This window comes from Callionymus lyra, chromosome 7 (genome assembly GCF_982586985.1).
Source record: "Callionymus lyra chromosome 7, fCalLyr1.hap1.1, whole genome shotgun sequence".
Lineage (NCBI taxonomy): Eukaryota > Metazoa > Chordata > Actinopteri > Syngnathiformes > Callionymidae > Callionymus > Callionymus lyra.
In genome coordinates, this window is record NC_141824.1 from 5,662,001 (window position 1) to 5,681,028 (window position 19,028).

General features: G+C 38.0%; 1 protein-coding gene and 2 non-coding genes across 3 annotated transcripts; 1 reads left to right on the forward strand and 2 right to left on the reverse strand.

Annotated features, from left to right (window-relative positions):
* Window positions 1-2,848: 2,848 nt before the first annotated feature.
* On the reverse strand, window positions 2,849-8,918 carry LOC148074775 (serine/threonine-protein kinase B-raf-like). The gene is made up of 11 exons (XM_087796113.1): window positions 8,839-8,918; window positions 8,007-8,126; window positions 7,773-7,932; window positions 7,543-7,582; window positions 6,630-6,749; window positions 5,872-5,883; window positions 5,488-5,606; window positions 5,293-5,424; window positions 5,071-5,205; window positions 4,778-4,931; window positions 2,849-3,836 (listed from the first exon to the last, which is right to left on the reverse strand). Exons 1-11 carry the CDS (start codon window positions 8,916-8,918, stop codon window positions 3,814-3,816), a joined length of 1,095 nt encoding a protein of 364 aa, XP_087652239.1. The 3' UTR covers window positions 2,849-3,813.
* Window positions 8,443-8,655, forward strand: LOC148074776 (small nucleolar RNA U3). Its single transcript, XR_015711931.1, has one exon. It is a non-coding gene; the product is annotated as a small nucleolar RNA U3 (small nucleolar RNA).
* Window positions 8,919-16,567: 7,649 nt separating the features above from the next.
* LOC148074777 (small nucleolar RNA U3) lies at window positions 16,568-16,780 on the reverse strand. Its single transcript, XR_015711946.1, has one exon. It is a non-coding gene; the product is annotated as a small nucleolar RNA U3 (small nucleolar RNA).
* Window positions 16,781-19,028: the final 2,248 nt, after the last annotated feature.

Here is a 19,028-nt window from a genome sequence, read left to right on the forward strand (position 1 = left end):
TGTGTTGTCAAAGATAAATGTACAATTATCAGACAATAAAATAGTTTGAATGAAGGTTTATTCAACATGTAAATTAAAAGTGCTCACACTCATTTGTTTCAAGGTGAGATGAGACATCAAACTTTTCCATGCATTTGCTATTGGGTGTCAATCTTTCATTTGAAATAATGTCACAATATGTTTTGCATTTTTTTTAAATGAAATGTTATTTTTAAAATGTTTTGTATGTTTTATTTGTATCTGTATTGCAAAAACAAAGCAGGAGTCTTCATGATGAAGTGGAAAAAGCGAGCCATCTGCGGCGCCATCTAGATGTTACTAATGAAGTCCTGAGGTCGTCAGTCAACAAGATGTTTGCCAAGATTGTTCGATGGTCTGCTAGTGTTTAGTTTTAGTCCTCTTGACTCTTTTGTCTCAAAAAGGCACAAATCCACTTATTAATCTGATCAACAATTAAATTGATTATTGTTGTGGAAAATAATTTAAAAAAAGTTTTTTTACATTTGTTGTTAAAATGAATATTATTTTCAGTTAAATGACATTTGTATGTATTGTCTTCTAAAAAAGTAAAAAAAAAAATTGTAGAAAATAGAAAATATAATTTTACAGGAAAAAAAAATGAGATTTAATTATATTGTAAATGAAATTGTAATTTATTAACGTTTTGAACAGAACTCAAATCTGAAATAATATGCTTCAATTTTATTTTACTTTATTCCACATATTTAATTTAAAATATTTTAAAGCTTGACTAATGTAACTAACGTTTTTTATTTAAACATGTTCATTATAGAATCATATTATTACTACTACATACATTAAAATACATCAATGACAATTTCCACTTTTGGCACAGTCTCGTTTCAAAATAATTATGTCAAATGTAGAAAAAAGAACCAACCTTAATATTATTCCACAACATCATTTATTATTTGTATTGACCATTAGTAATGTATTTATTCATAGTTTCAGTTTTCTTTGAAGAAATAAATAACTATTTCTACATTCATATAGTTTTATTTTGTTATTATATAACATTTTACAAACAAGTAGATCAATCGCCTTTTTTAACACTAAAGTGTTTATATTAACAATATTTTATTGATCAATTGTGACAGGACAATATTTAACTTATCTGAAATGTAAACGCCTTTAAAAGAGTCGTTGAAGTTATAAATTCCAATATTAATCCAAGATTTCAAGTAAAATGGCATCTTGCTCGGACGGTACAAGCTTGACAACAGCGCCACCAAGCGGAGAAAGGAAGAAAGAAAAAAGACGACTACCATTCTCCACTTTTCATGCACTTCTTTAATATATCAGTTTTCCATATTCACAACAAATACATTAAGCTCTTTCTCCGTATGATACAGCCTTAAATATTTGTACACGCAACTGTTTTTCTTTTGCCTATCAAAATGTCTCTTAAATTGAACATTTTATAATTTGTTACATTTGTAGTTTCCATGCCTTCTAGCAAACTTGACAGTATTTCCTTTGTACAACTATTTACAGGTGGAACGAAACAAAAGAGAAAACGTCATGATCATTTTCAATTGAAAGGTTTTTGTGTTTGTGTGCGAGTGTAGGGAGTTTAAGGTGCAGGCAACAGGTCGAGAGAGAGGGAATGTTCCAGAAGAGTTGGTGACTGGAGCAGAGCTCAAGAGATATACAAGTCAAAAAAAAAGATAGAATGAGGCCGATGTGCGTCTAGCCCTGCACAGGTAGATATCCCGGCTGATACTGATGTGTGGAGGAGGCGACCACTTTCTTTTCAACTCATGTCAGCTCGTGACAACTTGGCTGTGACTTATGAAACATGAGTGATATCAGTGAACACGACCCAGGCCAGCTTCTCCCCGTGAGTCCAGGATGAACATGTGACCCGACTTCATCCATATGTGTCTCCGACAAACCATTCATTTTTACATTGAATTGTTTTTGTGGATTTTTGCGACACTATGTCACGATGAGTTTCTTTCGAGAGGAACCTTTTGATTAGAGCTCCAATGTATTTGAAAACCCATTTAAATGTTACAAATATGTGATTAAAAATATTGTTTTAGGTGTTTGTAAACTTTTGATAAAGTTGAATTAAAACAAACACAGAAGGTGTCGGAGACGTTTCTGATTCACTTTGATGATTCATAATTCAACATTTCATTTCAAAGTCGACCGAATCATTGTCATCAATCCATCAAAATATGAATCACACATCTTAACAAAACAAAGATCACTCATCATGAATGTGCGAAAGGTAAACTTGCGATGTTGCTCAACCGTAAACACAGTAGCCATGTCACGATACTTGGATATGAAAAACTTCACCGGAAGCAGCGTTCATGGATCAGCAGCCAAGAAAACCCTGAAAGGACGTGGATGTTATTTTCCTCATCTTGACTTGTCATCTGAATTCAATTGAAGGGAACTCTTGTTGTGTATGGTTTTGGGCGATGAATATCAGTGGACGACGCTAAGACAAGTGTAACTTTGAGGTGTAAACTTCAGCAGGATAAGAGCTGATCATGCAACAACCAGCAGCAGCCAATCATTGAAGTAAGTGACAACAAAAAGACCTTTTAAGAAGAGAATATCTTACTTTTTTTCTTCATGTACACACACTTTCATCTGTAAACCTTTTGCTGATGTTTAAAAAAAAAGTAAGACTTACTGTTGTTATCAACTGATTGTTTAAATGAGGGTAGAAAACATAGTTAGCATTCAGTCAGCTAAGTGCTAAGCTACGCTAAGCTAAGCTGAGAGAAAACAAGAGTGTAAAACTCCACACCAGAAGCAAAATATGTCGTAATGATGTTGCAAAGGGGGTCAACGTAGACGTGTACGATGGACGACCACCTCTCTGTCCGTGTTTGAACACCTCTCATCAAGCTAGCAGTTGTTTTAGCTCTCATTGCTGTAGGAATGTTCACCCTCCCTTTTAAAAAAACAAGAGCCTCCTCCGGTTCATCATCGGCTCTTCGTCTCGGGACTCATGTTCCGATCAAAAAGGCTTCAATGCATTTTCTACAAAGTGCAAAGTACACAAGCGTCCAAAAGAAAGACTTGTTAGCTTAGATTCTGAAAGATTAGCTCATAAAACAAACCAAAAAAGTCACTTTAAATATGTAGGTATCTGCAGGCCTGCCTGTACAGAAAAAAAGGCAAAAATAAAACAACAGGTGGATTCTAATCAGGACACATGCCGGGATGAGCAACGTAAAGAAGTGTGGACGATAGAGAATGTTTCAGTGAGTAGCAGAGTGCAATATTAAAGCCATGTGATCCAAGAGAAGCTTTTCTCGTCACATGAAGTTAAAGGAGGCGAAGCAGGACTCGTCAGTGCCACATTTTGTGCTGCACAGAACCTTCTCTTGAAAAGGCAAAACACAAATTGAAAGATGAAGGAGATTCAAGTCATAGTTACAGGGTGAACCCCCCTCGCCGGGTCTCAGGACATCCGCCTCCGACAGACGCCGTCGTCATCGCCGTGCAGGCTCTGTCCTGAGTCGGCCTCAGTGCAGTGGAGATGACCGACCTTCGACCTGGCCCGGGGAAGAACCATCCCAAAACCTCTTTTCTGCCGTCTCCCGTGTCCTTCTTCAGCGGAGCGCTCCAGTCCTCCTCACAGCCTCGACCACCGGTCCTGTGTCTGAGTGTGCTGGGCGGTGTTCGGTGGACGGACTCCTCCAGCAGGTGGTCAGAGGGAGGAACACATTCTGCTAATATTCACTTGTTGGTGATGAATGGATCCACCGAAGGGACTTTTGAGAGGTGAAGAAGAAGGAGGGATGAACTGGTGTGAAACAGCACACATTACTTAAACGCCGAAAACTCCCCTGGGAAGGTAAAAAACAAAGGAGACAGAATTTTAGTGATGGATTGACGAGCATATGTCAGCAGTTATTCAGCTGGTTCTTGAAATAACCCAATAGACATTTTGAATTGTCAGGTTTGGACAAAACTTCTGAGATTCAAGGAAAACTGAAGTGAACATGTAACATTCTGTCGTAAGCTTGGGACAAGAGACAGAGGACACCCTGGACAGATCTCAACTTCTATACATTTAAACCATCACACGGATATCAAATCATCAACACTTCAATAATCCGCCATTAAGTGACGCTAACCTGCTGTTGACCAATGGCGTTTGTGTTTCTGTCATGTGACGTGTGACTTATCTCCACAACTTTATTGACACCACATTAGAACAATTTAATTCGTACAAGTGTTATTTATTTATTTTTTAATTCACAAACATTTTAAACCTTGTATAATTACAATTAAGTGCAGCATCGTAGTATATCTCCATGAGGTGAATTATTATGGAGCCTCACATTTTGACCTTATTTTGAGCAGCATAAATCATAAATAAAGCTTTAAAGGAACTCTGTCGATTTATGAGAAAATGTATGTTATTCAAGTTTGCCTTATAGTCCCAAAAATATGGTACACTAGTTTATGTGAGTCATTTGTTAACTTTAATTTAGTTCGTGAAATGGGTCTACAAGAATAAATCATTTTGGTCTGGTAATTATTGGAAAGGCTTTGCTGTGATGGGATTAGTTTTTTTTTATTAAACGGATACAGAACAGTGGTTATATAGGGCAACTGCAAGTAACTAGTTACACATGCCTCGACTGCGTAGAAAGAATAGTGTGGTATCTAGAGACTAGGGGTGTCGATGTTTGCAGACACGCCTACAGTAAGAATCAGTTACGAACATGCTTCTCTGAACTGTGGGAGGAAAGTCGAGTGCAGAGACGCAAATAAAACCTACCATAGCCACCGGCCTGTATTGGGGTCTTGGGTGACGCGCAGGCATACAAGCTGAAGTCCTCCGTCTGGAAACCAGCTCTGTTTAACGACGGCTCCGAGGCGCTGCGGTGGATTTTGGGGAGCGAGCGAGCCAGCAGCTCGATGGACGCCAGGATCTCAAAAGAACAATGAGACTCAGAATAAGTCTTACTTCCTTGAACTCCTTAAGGAGCTACTTTCTGTCACAACTATTGTGACATGGTCAACATCACTTTCAAAAATACTGATATAGCTTGAACAAGTGTGTGATCCCACCTGGGGGAAAAGGGGGCGCTCTTCTCTCTTCTTCTTCAGGCAGTCGGCCATCAGCCTCTTCATGGCCTTGGGACAGTTGCTGCGCACCTTGCTGAGGTCCGGCGACAGGTAACCTGGACCCACCATGAATATTATCTGCAGCAGAAACCGTTTCATTACATCTTTGAGAGGACTCTGCTTTATTATAGAAAAAGACTGGAGTGTGACGAACAAACATCTGACCTGGTCTCGGTTGTTGATGTTGGAGTAGGGCAGAGCTCCGGACATGAGCTCATACAGCACGATGCCGAAGGCGTAGACGTCGGACTGGAAGCTGTAGGGATTCTTGTCCTGCAGTCTGATGACCTCAGGAGCCTGAAAGAGCAGTCCTGTCAGGAGGGAGTTCAGGTGAGTCGCGAGGGGCAGCTTCACACTCACCATCCACAGGATAGACCCAGACAGCTGCTCAAACTGGTGTGAGCCGCTCCAGCGGGACTTCACTGTGGCCAGACCGAAGTCACCGATCTTTACCGTCAGGTCCTCGTGGAGGAAAATATCTGGAGGAGAAGTCGTCAAGGACACTTCCTGGGAAGAATGCTCTTCATTTCTGGAAAAAAGATATTCTTACAATTGTAATTCTTTTGTTAGACGTTTGATAAACCAAAGATTATTCATTAGTTATCCACAATCAAAATAGGACACCTGTCACTCAAGGAGCTAATGAGTGATAGGAATAACACGAGTTTCAATGCTTTTGATTTTTTTTTTTTAAGTAGTTTCATGTAACTTTCAATAACTCCAGATGATCTCTCTTAGACAGACCTGTGGTGGTACCTGGACAGCAGGGGAAACAGAGAAAAAGCATTTGGAGCTTGAAAAAGTGAGTTAAGGCAGAAGAGGAGAGAAGAAGAAAGTTGACTTTAAAGAGTGCGTTTGCCGTTTGAATGTGCAGAAGAGGTCATGCAGTGGCAAATAATGTTTGTTACCCTATGATTTATTATTTTTTCATTTTACATCATAAATTTAACTCATTCATACTTTAACTCTAAGAATGATTTATAAAAGTTCAAAGCCTTAATAATTACAAATCTAAAACTAATTATTTTATTGACTTGCAGTCACGTTTATGCAATTTAATGAAAGACGTCATATATATATAAATAAATAGCTCAGTTAGACTATTCTTATTTATAAGGCCAAATATTTTTTAATGGAGCTACACTGGTAAATGATACATGGACATTTTAAATACTACATTCATTATCAAAAGGCTTGACTTATCTAAGGAATCTCTTAAAAACAGCATCATTTATTTGCATATATTTACCATACAATGATGAAGAAAACGACTCTTTTGAAGTCTGTGTGTAACAAAAGTGCATCACAGTGTTTGAAACAGTAAGATTGAAGTGAATCCCACAACCATGAGAGAGAACATGTGAAAACATAAAGAGGGAAACACACACAGTGGACTTGACACAAGGTAAAGGGGCTGTTGTGCTGGGGTGGAGGTGTAGGTGAAGGAGGAAGAGGATGGGGGAAGAGAGGAAGAACACAGGAACACACAGAGGCCTAACTACCTCGGAAAACAGGCTCGGGCTCAAAATCAAAGACTATGTCATTGGGGTAGGAGTATAGGAGGGGGCTTGAGGTCCGTGTTCGGTACTTCCTCAAGCAGCGGGCGGGGTGGGTCGGGGGGGCTGCAGGGCAAAAAGAGACAGACACACCATCACTGCTACTCACCCGGCCCCTCTAACCACCAACTGTCCATGGTTTTGCTCATGGCTTTACTGGAGCATTCATCTTACAACTATCACAGTTCCACTTCCTATTTTTAAACATTACCAGTTCAGTGAAGACGATTCTCTGAGACCAATCGTGGCAGAAACTAATACTGGCAACTCTTGATCCTTCTTAATATTTATAGTTAGAAAAATATGTTTTTCACATTTCCATATTTTTATATTGAAGCAATCATTAACTGTAATTACATCTACCTTTGATTATTATCGTTACTATCATTTATATTACAAATGCATTGTTATTTAAAAGTGCAAGACAATATTGGCTTTATTTTTAGTCATGTACGTACTGGAATGGTTCTAACCATCTGTTTATTTATTTATATTTTGGGGTTTATTTATCAAAATAATACAGTTAAAGAGTTTATGTTACATAATTGCTAATGTTTCTAAACTGCTAATAAATGCAAGTCAAGTGTCGTTTAAGCTACTTTTTTATTGCAGCTAAATCTCCAAAAGGGCAATATATTGAGAGGTGCAGGCTTGTTAAACTGATTAAATGTATATGGTATTGTCTTTTTCAACATTCCATTTATATTTATATTCATTATTGGGTCTCACACACACACACACACACACACACACACGCACATGCACACGCACACACACAAAAGACTAAGAGCACGCAGACGCGGAATGGTTGGAAAAAAAGCCACAGGATGTTTGGGAAATGTTGCGTGTTGATCTTTACCTCCCTCCGACCTCGGTAAGCACTGATCACGAATCAGATCCTGTAAAGAATCAACATTTGTGTTACTATTATAATAGATAAATAGTTTAAGGAAAGAATATACAACGTCGGATGAAATCATTTGAACATTCATCCATTTTTTTCAGATGCAGGCAGAACCTCTGACTACTTGGTTTCACATTCTTACATCAAAAATCAAGTCATTTATATCAACAACTGTTGCATCTCACATCAATGTTGACAGGCTCGATGGTGTTGATATGGACGTTGGGTGCGGACGACGAGCGGTCCCGCTGCCCAAACTGGTTACGGTGGTCTTCCTCATTGGGCCGGAAACTAGGTGGGATGGGTATGGACTTGGACGGGGACACAGTGGCGTGGCATATGGATCTGGAAAGGTTTGAAGCCATCAATAAGAGAGAGCACAGAGACCAACACGCAGAAAGGGAGAGAGCGGGGATTACCCTGTGGAGTCTGATGGGGGGAGTGAAGGACAGACTTCGGACACGGGGGTCGTCCCTTCTGAAGAAACTTCCTCCTGAGTGAAGGGATGGTGCTCGAAGAACTTGGAAACTAGCAATAAGCTTGAACCACAAAAGAAAAAATCAAGTTTAAATGAAGGTTTTTTACTGAATGTTATCCTGCTTATATATTAATCTATAACTGCACACATGTTTATAGATGCATCAGGTTAAAAATAAAACTTTCTTTATATTAAATTGTTAATTATTTAGACGAGCTTAAACTGACCATGACCTCAGTGAAGAGTCAACACTTTAAATCACAGCTTCTGTATGAAAAGAAAATCCAACAGTTGATCTTTGTCTTTTATTAAACTGCACTGCCAGTGAAGACATGTGACCATGTGATGTAGTTTCATTCTTTGAATTGACAGCAGTTAAGACTATACTTTCAGGGATCATTTCTATAGTTCTTAACTTAAGAAATGTGTTACTAAAGTGTTTGGTGTCACTAACCATGATGAAGAGTTGTGATATTCCTTCCTGAGTGTGAAGCAGACAGAGAATAATGATTCACTTCATATGTTCTCTGTCATTGATGATCCTTCTTTACTTCCTTGTGCAGTATTGAGAGGAATATGATCAGAGCGGTGATTGAATGTCAAAGTTAAACATAAACAATTGTCAGGAGCATCTGGGTGAACATCAATGTGATGTTGTGAAGAAGCTCTCAATAGAACCTGATAAATTTACTAAATTACCCCCACAAACAGAGACATTTCTAAATAATTCACATTTTAAACGAAGGGGTCAAGAATTCTTCCGTGATTTGGACCCGAAAGACGTGTTTCGAAGGACAGAGAAAACACCTGTAGCGGCGCAGACAACGAAGCTAGGAGCCAACATGGCCGACATGGATCTCATCCTGCAAGAACTGAGAGGGTTCTGACAGGAAAGTAAAACTCAATTTCAATCATTAAAAGAAGAGATGTCGGAGCTAAATACAAGGATGGAAGAGGCAGAGGGACGGATGGTGACGGCAGAAGAAAGGCTTCAGAACGTCGAGGAAGTTTATACGGAGATGCTAAAGCTACACGCGAGAGTCGAGGAGAAGATGGTGGACTTGGAAAGTCGATCTAGAAGAGAAAAGAAGAAAAGAATACGGATCTATGGCGTTCCGGAGGAGGCTGAGGAGTCATCCTCCATGATAACTTTTGTGGAGAACTTGCTTCGTGAAGGACTTGGGATGACAGAAAGCAGAGGAGCTGAGGATGGAGAGAGCGCACCGGTCCACTAGACCTCCATCATCGTCAAGTTTCTGAGTTTCTCAACGAAAGAGTCGATTCTTCCCAAGGTGTGGCAGAGCAGAGGATTCTCCTGGAAATCTAACCAAATAAACATGGATCAAGATTATCCTCCAGCCATCATCAAACAGCGGTGCGAGTATGCAGAGGTGCGCAAAGTCCTGAAGGAAAACCAAGTTCAATTTCAGACTCTCTTCACGGCCAGACTACGAGTGAAATACAAAGACGGAACCAGAACCTACGCTACAGTGGAGGAAGCAACGGAGGATCTGAGAAAATGGAGATACGACGTCACACTTGCATGTCAGTTCCTGAGACCCTCCTTTGAGAGTCACTCAAGTTGTTTATTAAGTTGAATGTAATATTGAGTTTGTTAGATTTTCTGCCTTTGTTTATTTGTTTTTGGTTTTTGAGGGGGGAGGGAGCATACCAGTTTTGTGAAATTGTTCAAAAAGGACACCAGTAATGGATAAAAGATCAATAAATATTGTTTTGTTCAATATTAACGGCGTACTCAACGCAGTTAAAAGGGCGAAGATATTGTCAAAAACTTGAGAAAGATAAAATGCACATTGCTTTCTTACAAGAAACACATCTTGATGACATAGAACATGGTAAACTGAATAAATCAGGATTTAAACACGTCTATTATGCTTCTCACAGTTCAGGAAGAAGGAGGGGAGTGACAATCCTCATAAATAACACAGTCAATTACCAGCACATCTCAGAGTATAAAGATAATGAAGGTAGATTTATAACAATTACAGGTAAAGTTGAAGATGATTTGGTGAGTTTCTTTAACGTGTATGTTCCACCTGGGAGTGACTAGTCCTTCTTTAAACGTTTACTTGAAATAATGACAACAAAAAGCCAAGGGATGTTGATTTGTGGGGGCGACTTCAATCTTCCACTTAACCCCAAAATGGACTCATCTAATGGCAAGTCAGACACAAGAAAGATCAACAATAAGTTCAACAATATTATGGAAGAAGTGGGAATTATTGTTACTTGGAGAGAGTTGAACTCAAAAAGTCGAGAATATACACATTACTCAGCAGCTCATAATGTTTACTCTCGTGATCTGTTGTTATCTGTGAAATAGGCCCTAGTAGTGTTTCTGACCACGGTCCTGTCTATATGACGTTTGTCTGGTCAAAAGCTTAGATCTACAGTTTGGAGACTAAATTCAAACATTTTAAATAGCCACGCTATTAAAGATAAACTGAAAGCTGAAATTGAAGATTATTTAGAATTAAATGATAAAAAGGAAGTATAACCACCAATATTATGGGATGCTCTAAACAAAGGCTGTGTTGAGGAGTAAAATAATTTCTATCTTTTCATAGGAGAAGAAACTCAGACAACAAGAACTTATGGAATTAGAAGACAAACTGAGGACAACTCAAATGAAACTCTCTCAGTCCTTAGATGATGACACTCAATTGAAAGTTCAAAAACTAAGAAAAGAAATAGATGAAATAAATACACATGAAATACAAAAAAACTACTTTCCACCAAGAAAAAATACTACGAGGCTGGTGGAAAATCTATGAGGCTCTGTTATAAGAATATTAGTGATCAGAATGTTTGTCCCTCACAAGTCGGTGCCTTGTGACTGATAAAACTTGTGCATCATTACTGATAAAACTTGTGCATCATTACTGATAAAACTTGTGCATCATTACTGATAAAACTTGTGCATCATTACTGATAAAACTTGTGCATCATTACTGATAAAACTTGTGCATCATTACTGATAAAACTTGTGCATCATTACTGATAAAACTTGTGCATCATTACTGATAAAACTTGTGCATCATTACTGATAAAACTTGTTCATCATTACTGATAAAACTTGTGCATCATTACTGATAAAACTTGTTCATCATTACTGATAAAACTTGTGCATCATTACTGATAAAACTTGTGCATCATTACTGATAAAACTTGTTCATCATTACTGATAAAACTTGTGCATCATTACTGATAAAACTTGTGCATCATTACTGATAAAACTTGTGCATCATGGCTGATGAAACCACATACCGTGACGTTTAATCCACAAACTGTAAGATGGTTCTTGTCTTGCTCCTGCCAACCGAAGGTCAACCCCCGCCAGCGCGTGTGCCCTCATATAAACAACGTTCATGGTATCTGTAAACCTGTTCCAGCCTGGTTGTGGCTGACGTAGCTGTGAAACTAAATAAAAAGCGTGAGGGAGACACAGACCGTTGGTATTCACTGAGATTGTTTGAGCGTGGTCTCTACGGTCTGAGTGTCTCCCCTCGCGAGTAACAAGTTTTGACAAGTCTGGTTGTTCTTCACTCTGTCCAGGCATCGAGAACTTCACTCATTCTCCCAACAGGCTCCTGTCCTAAAATTGAGAAAACTGCAAGCTGACCGGTCTATACACAACTAATAGAGTGGAAACTAATCAACAAAACATTCAGAAATGTTTCTTAAAATGTTATGAAAAGCTCTATTCTCAACCTCTAACAGCTAATGTCCACCAGATTGACAAATTCTTATCCCAAATTGAGCTTCTAAAGGTTAACAATGAACAAAACGAAAAATTAACATAAAAAATGACAGAAAATGAACTTTGATCAGCAATTAAAAGATTAAAAGGAGGGAAATCCCCCTGAACAGATGGATTTACCTCCGAGTGGTGCAAAATAATGCAAGATCAACTAACTACTACACTCCTGAGAACATTTAACTGGGTTTTAGAACATAAAGTTGTACCTCATGGAGCGAGGCGATCATATCTGTCATTCCCAAAGAAGGGAAAGATAATATGGAATCTGGGAATTACTGTCCAGTGAGCGTTTTGAACATTAATCATAAACTGTCCACCTCCATACCAACAAGAAGAATTGAACCAATCTTACCTAAATTAATTCATGAGGACCAGACAGACTTTGTTGGAAATAGACAAACTCAAGATAGCATCAGGAGAGCATTACACATTATAAGACAAGCTGGGAATCAAAACTTGGAAACGCTGTTACTGAGTCTGGACGCAGAAAAGGCGTTCGACTCAGTAAGTTGGTCATTTTTATATTAAGTTTTATCAAAAATTTGGATTTCATGATACTATAATTGATACTTTTGCAGCATTGTACAAAACACCAATGGCTAGAATTAAATGAATGGAGATTTAACAAAATCATTTGTTCTGAAGAGAGGAAACTGACAGGGGTGTTGTGCGTCACTATTGTTTGCCATTTTCATAGAACCTCTGGGTCAATGGATAAGGCAGAGGACAGAAATCCAAGGAGTCATGATGTCCACGGGGGAGCAAAAGCTTGCGTTGTTTGCTGATGATTTATTGTTGACCATAACACAACCTTCTCAGACACAAGTGATGGAGATGCTAAAAGAATACGGTCTATTATCAGGCTACAAAATTAATATTGATAAAACCCAACTTCTAACACTGAACTATGACCCACCATGAAAAATCAGGAATATGTATAACTGGAAATGGGATGCAAAATTCGAATATTTAGGGGTGTCACTACCTAGAGACTTGCTGAGACTGTATGACCTCAACTATGGACCTTTGAGTGAAAGAATTAAGTTGGATTTACAAAGATGGGCAACTATACCATATTTAAATCTTCACTCAAGGATAGACTCCATCAGGATGAATATTCTGCCACGAATATTATATCATTTTCAATGTCTCCTGGTCAAAATTCCACCAAAACAATTTATAGAATGGGACAGATTAATTTCAAGATTTATGTGGGAGGAGAACAAACCCAGGGTCAGATATAAAACACTGCAGTTAAGTAAAGAGAAGGGAGGTATGGGCCTGCCCTGCCTTCAACATTATTACCATGCAGCACAGTTGAGGCCCTTAATCTGTCTCTGTTCAAGATCTTACACTGCAGGCTGGAAGAACTTGGAAGGTTCTAGCGTAAATGGTGTTCCATTGATTGCTCTCATAGCAGAGAACAAGCTACAGGATGAAATGAAGGTTGCAGATCATACTTTTACTACTTACTCCTTTTTTACTACTATACTTTTTAAGGATTTTCCTAAAATCTTGGCAAGAATTGGTCAAGTCCTGCCACCTAGGGGATTCCCCGAGGATCTTGAGGTGGTGTGCTTTTGACTCCGATTTTGTGCCCAATAAAAGGGACGGCAGATTTAAGACTTGGATCTCAAAAGGTTTAACTGATTATCAATCATTTATTCACAAAGGGAATTTTCAGAGTTTTGAAAACCTTAAGAAAAAGAGGATTTTTACAGATACTTACAAGTCAGAAATTATTTTAATCAAAATTTGAAAAAGCCAATTGATGCATGTGGAAAAGGATTACTAGAGATTTTCATTTCATTATTGGAGGCAAATAATAGCAATAAAATAGTATCTAAATTGTACAAAGGAATTCGACAATCTAAACAAGAGAACACAGGATATATAAAGCAGCGATGGGAAAAAGATGGAGATATATCAATCACAAATGAGAGCTGGGAAAAAAATGTATCATCTACAATGGTTTTCAACAAGATCAAATACATGGCGGGAGTTCTGTTGGAAGAATATTATTCGATTTTTTATCACACCCATTCAAAAATACACATGGGCACGGATGAAGCATGTTGGAGACTTTGCGGGTATAATGGAGCAAATCACTGGCATGTGTTTTGGAGCTGCAGTGGAATCAAAGCTTTTTGGACAGAGATCCACAGCCATTTAAACAACATTTTTGGTGTGAATCTTCCCTGTAAAGGTGAAAACATGTACCTGGGTGACTAACCAATAGAAAACTGTAATAATGGAGACAAGAAATTGCTTTTCATATTGTTGGCAGCAAGTAAAAAATGTATCACGAGGAAGTGGTTACAAGTTGAACCACCCACGACAGAACTGGATAGACATCGTTTACGACATCTATAAGATGGAGAAGTTATCCTTTGCACTCCAAACAGATATGAACAAGTTCTACAAGATATGGACCAAATGGACAGAATATGTCAAACCAATTAGAAGCAATTTAATTAAAGGAAATATGTCATTTTATTTTCCATATTTGCCCTGCTTCAATGCATTTATTGATTTTCTTTTTCTAACTCTTGAAAAATATAAGTATTTTGTAAAGTAACTAGTTTGATGGGTATGCTCCCTGGGGTGTGTTTTTTTTTAATATATTTTATTTTATTATTATTTCGCATTTCTTCATATATTTCATCTTTCTTTTCCACTCAATACTTTATACTTGAATGTACCATTTTGTTCTGAAAAATTAAATAAATAAAAAAAAATCCATTAGTATCGGTGGATCCAGATGGTAATGCACAACAAACTCCAACAACAACAAAACCTCATAGGCAAAGATTAGAAGAAAAAGTTCAAGTTAACACTTAAATTCTTTAAAAAAAAGTTTAAAATCAATCATTGTGGACAACTTGTGTTATAGTAGCTCTATTTTACAAAGTATTTCAGCACCAACTGTATTTAAATTGATGTCATGTCATTTCCCAACTTTTAATGAACGACTTTAGAATGACCTTCAGTGGAGAAACAACACAAACTTTCACCAAGGAAGGTCACATTACTTCTTCCCAAGTATTTTATTTAAACCGAAGAACTTTGATGTTTCTTGGGCTGGAGTCGAACCCACAACTGGATCACAACCACCAGAACAATTGTACTGAAAGCAAGAGTGTTCTGAACTTGACAATCCTTGAGCAGTTCTATCTAGATTACATTTGAAATGGTGTCTCAAAGCATTTGTTTCGTTTCTCGACAATCGATTAAATGATTTGTTCCAAAAATTGATTTTTTTTTTACTCATGAATTGAGCAGAGTGCAGGAGCAGAAAATTCAAATGCCAAACAATTCATATACAAGGGCCTTAAAAGATCTCCATGATCCAGAACATCACTAGAACTAAATGATAAAAGTTGAATGCAAACCTTTTTATGTATTCAGATTAAGACCCTGTAAATATTTACAATTGGTTTAATCTTCAATCAACATGTTCATTTAAATTACAAGGTAAAGCTCTGTCTAAATACAGCAGTGATACAGGAGGGATTGATTTTGTCTTGACCTTTATTTTTCATTGTTTTACGTGTTTTTTTTGTTTCTATATGTACACTCTGTTGTTGTTGTTTCTTTGGTATTGCAATAGATTATTTTTCTGAATTTACTGTCTCTTGAAAAAAAAGAAAAAAAAAGAGCATATACGTAACATTGCTGTGTCTGCATATTTACATAGTTGCCTTTACATCAGACCAACATTGCCTGGAATGCCTGTATTGCATACTTGTGCTCGATACAAATATTTTAAATTGAAAAAGTAATATCACGCTCCTCAAGAATTTATCAGCAGGATTCTACATACATAGAACACATTTAATACTTGATGGTCAGACAAAACTGAGTTCTGAGGAGAGACATTTGTTGTTTTAACTTCAGGTCTGTTTGCTAGAACAAGATCTAAGGTGTGGTTGAAACAGTGAGTCAGGGCCAAGAGATCCATAAAATCCTCCTATAGAGAGTGTCACATGTCTTTGTAGAACCATGGAAACAAAAATAACCTGTTGATTTTGAAACCGTGTGAAACGTACAAAGTATGTTTGTCTCATATATGGGCAATAAAATCAACCGCTATCAGTGAAAAAATGATAATGCAGAGAATAATGATTCACTTCATATGTTCACTGTCATTGATGATCAGCGCTATATAAATACAAATTACTTACTTCTTTACTTCCTTTAGGAGTATTGAGAGGAGGAATACGATCAGAGTGGTTGTTTGTTCTGCTAAATGGTAAAAGCAATTTAGTTCAGGTGAAATACTCATTTTCTACTCAGCCTCATGTTGTTCAACAGTTGTGATTCATTTTAGAATAATGGGTTCCTTTTCAGAGTTATAGTAAAAAAAATGTTTGTTCATTTTAAAGAAGCAAATGACGCTCAATGGTCTTTGTCCACATCTTGTTCCAAAATGACAAACTTAAAATATCCAAATACTAGTGATGGTCTGGTGAAGCTTCATGAAACAGTGTCTTTTCATTTTTCCAGAACAATTGTTGTCGTCAAGGCTTCAGTACAAGAGAGATGTTACAGACGAGCACCACAGAGGTTTGGATATTTTTTAATATCAATTTCAACAAAGACAAAAAGACCTACAAACGATAGTCTTTACATTAATATGAAAATACATTTTTATTTTTGATAAAGTTATAAAGAATTACATTAAAAATGTCACTTAACAGTATATTGTCTTGAACACAACAACCACTCTGATCATATTCCTCTCAATACTGCACAAGGAAGTAAAGAAGGATCATCAATGACAGAGAACATATGAAGTCAATCATTATTCTCTGTCTGCTTCACACTCAGGAAGGAATATCACAACTCTTCATCATGGTTAGTGACACCAAACACTTTACAAACACATTTCTTAAGTTAAGAACTATAGAAATGATCCCTGAAAGTATAGTCTTAACTTAACTCTGCACCAACATCACACTCCATCCTCACACCAAACCATTACAGTGATGGATGCATAGTTTTTGAATTTTAAAATGTTACTGTCATTCATTTGATTGCAAAGAGATGAGACTAGAAAACATAATTGTAGTTTCATAGTTTATACACAACATGTATTCAAAATCACTACGTTCAATTCCATAATTCATCTAAACTGTGATTATTGATCACCATGACATTAAAACAACTATATCAGGTTCTTTTATTATGCATTACAAACAATTGTAAACATTAAACAATATAGTTTAATACAAGGGAAAATACATTTGAACAAGAGTTGTGTTTGATGTAAAAATGAAAATATTTATTCAATTATAAAAATGTTGACTTAGGTGAGCGACTCACAGCTAGGGGGCGATCTAGGTGGATTGTTGTGGTGTCCTCTTCCACGCTGCAAACAGAAAGCAGTTGAGTGCAGTGAGGGCGTGACACACAAGTCTCATAGAGGCACACCTGACTGGTGCAGGTGCTCGGGGGGCGGAGTCAAACATCCACACTGGGCGTCTCACCACACCTGTCCAAATGTGTCGTCAGTGTTGCACATTTGAGCTCTGGCGGGATCTAAGATGGCGGCACAGGTGTGGCGTGAGATCGGCGTCTCATGGTTGTGTAACCTGATGAAGTTTGACTTGAGAGAAGCAGGTCAGAGAGCAAACCTCCACAAACACATTCAGCCGACTCAGCAGGAAACTTTGAATCAAGTTTCTACATGTGAATTGTCGGCACAAGCTCTTCTGGATTTTTCTTCTACACAAAAGTGGACACAACTTATGTGCACCTGTTCAGCACAAGACGAGTTGATCAAAGCAATACAGTCATATTTAGGACATGAGTTGATCAGGAAACAGAAGGAGAGGTCAGAGATGTTGACCTTTCATAACAGCTGCACAAATGGATTCTTTCTGAGCCTCCACTGACCCTCAATGACAAGTGACTTTACTGAACATTTGGAGTCCAAACACATGTGGACGTTTTCTGTCCATTTATTTGAAGATCAAAACACACAAGAAATGAAGCAGCAGTTCAACTATGTTTGACAAGATTCTTCACCTCTGACATCACAACTGACGCTTCATTAACTAGTGTCTACACACCAGGAAGAAAACACACAAACTATTACATGAACACATTTGTGTGTGTGTGTGTGTGTGTGTGTGTGTGTGTGTGTGTGTGTGTGTGTGTGTGTGTGTGTGTGTGTGTGTGTGTGTGTGTGTGTGTGTGTGTGTGTGTGTGTGTGTGTCTACACATTCATAAATTTGTCATTTTTTGCTTTGGTAAAGCATGCGTGTGTGTGTTTGCAGTTGTTTGTGAGTGCATTTTTGTGTGTCAGAGATGCATGTGTGTGCATCCTTGTGTGATGGTGAAGCATGTGTGTGTTTGTGTGTGATTGTGAGTGAGTGCATTACTGTGTTTTAGAGAAGCATGTTTGTGAGTGTTTGTGTGTGTGCATTTATTTGTGTTAAAGTGAAGCATGTGTGTGAGTGTTTGTGTGTGTGAGTGTATTTGTGTGGTACAGAATCGTGTGTGTGCATTTATCTGTGTGTGTGTGTAGTTTTCATAACGGCTCAGATCACATGACATCCTGATGTGAGTTTCAAACACATTTCCAGTGAAGGAACAAAGATCAGCAGCTCTGACGTCTGCAGAGTCTCAGAAGAAAAAGACGTTTCTTGGTCGATTCCTCCTGAAACACGGAAACAGAAAAATGTATCAACTTGTAAAATCATGCGTGAAGTGAGTCTTGAAGAAAAGTGACAATTATCATCCACTGACTTTAGTCTCTGTCCACGGGCGGATCCTTCAGATGGTCCAGCTCCGAGCTGGGGGCCGCTGTAAGATCACAAACCCTGTTAGCTTGTGTGCTTCTCACCAGCAGATGAAACTAGTGTCAACACTGATGCTAGCATGCTAGCACTCTGTCACATGGTCAACATCTGAGCTGAGACAAGATCATGTACTTACAAGACGAGTCAGAGTCGCCTGAAATGGAAAGAAAGAGGACAAATTACACCTGAAGAAGATGAACATAGAAGAGTTCCTCTGACCTCTTCTCATCTCTGCTGACCTTCTTTGACCTTCTATTCTTTCTCTCCAGTATCTGGAGATGATCTGGATCAAATCACAAACTCTCACCTTTCTTCTTCTTCTTGTAGATGAAGTATCCAACCACTGTGAGCACCAGAGCGGAGGCAGCGACGGCGG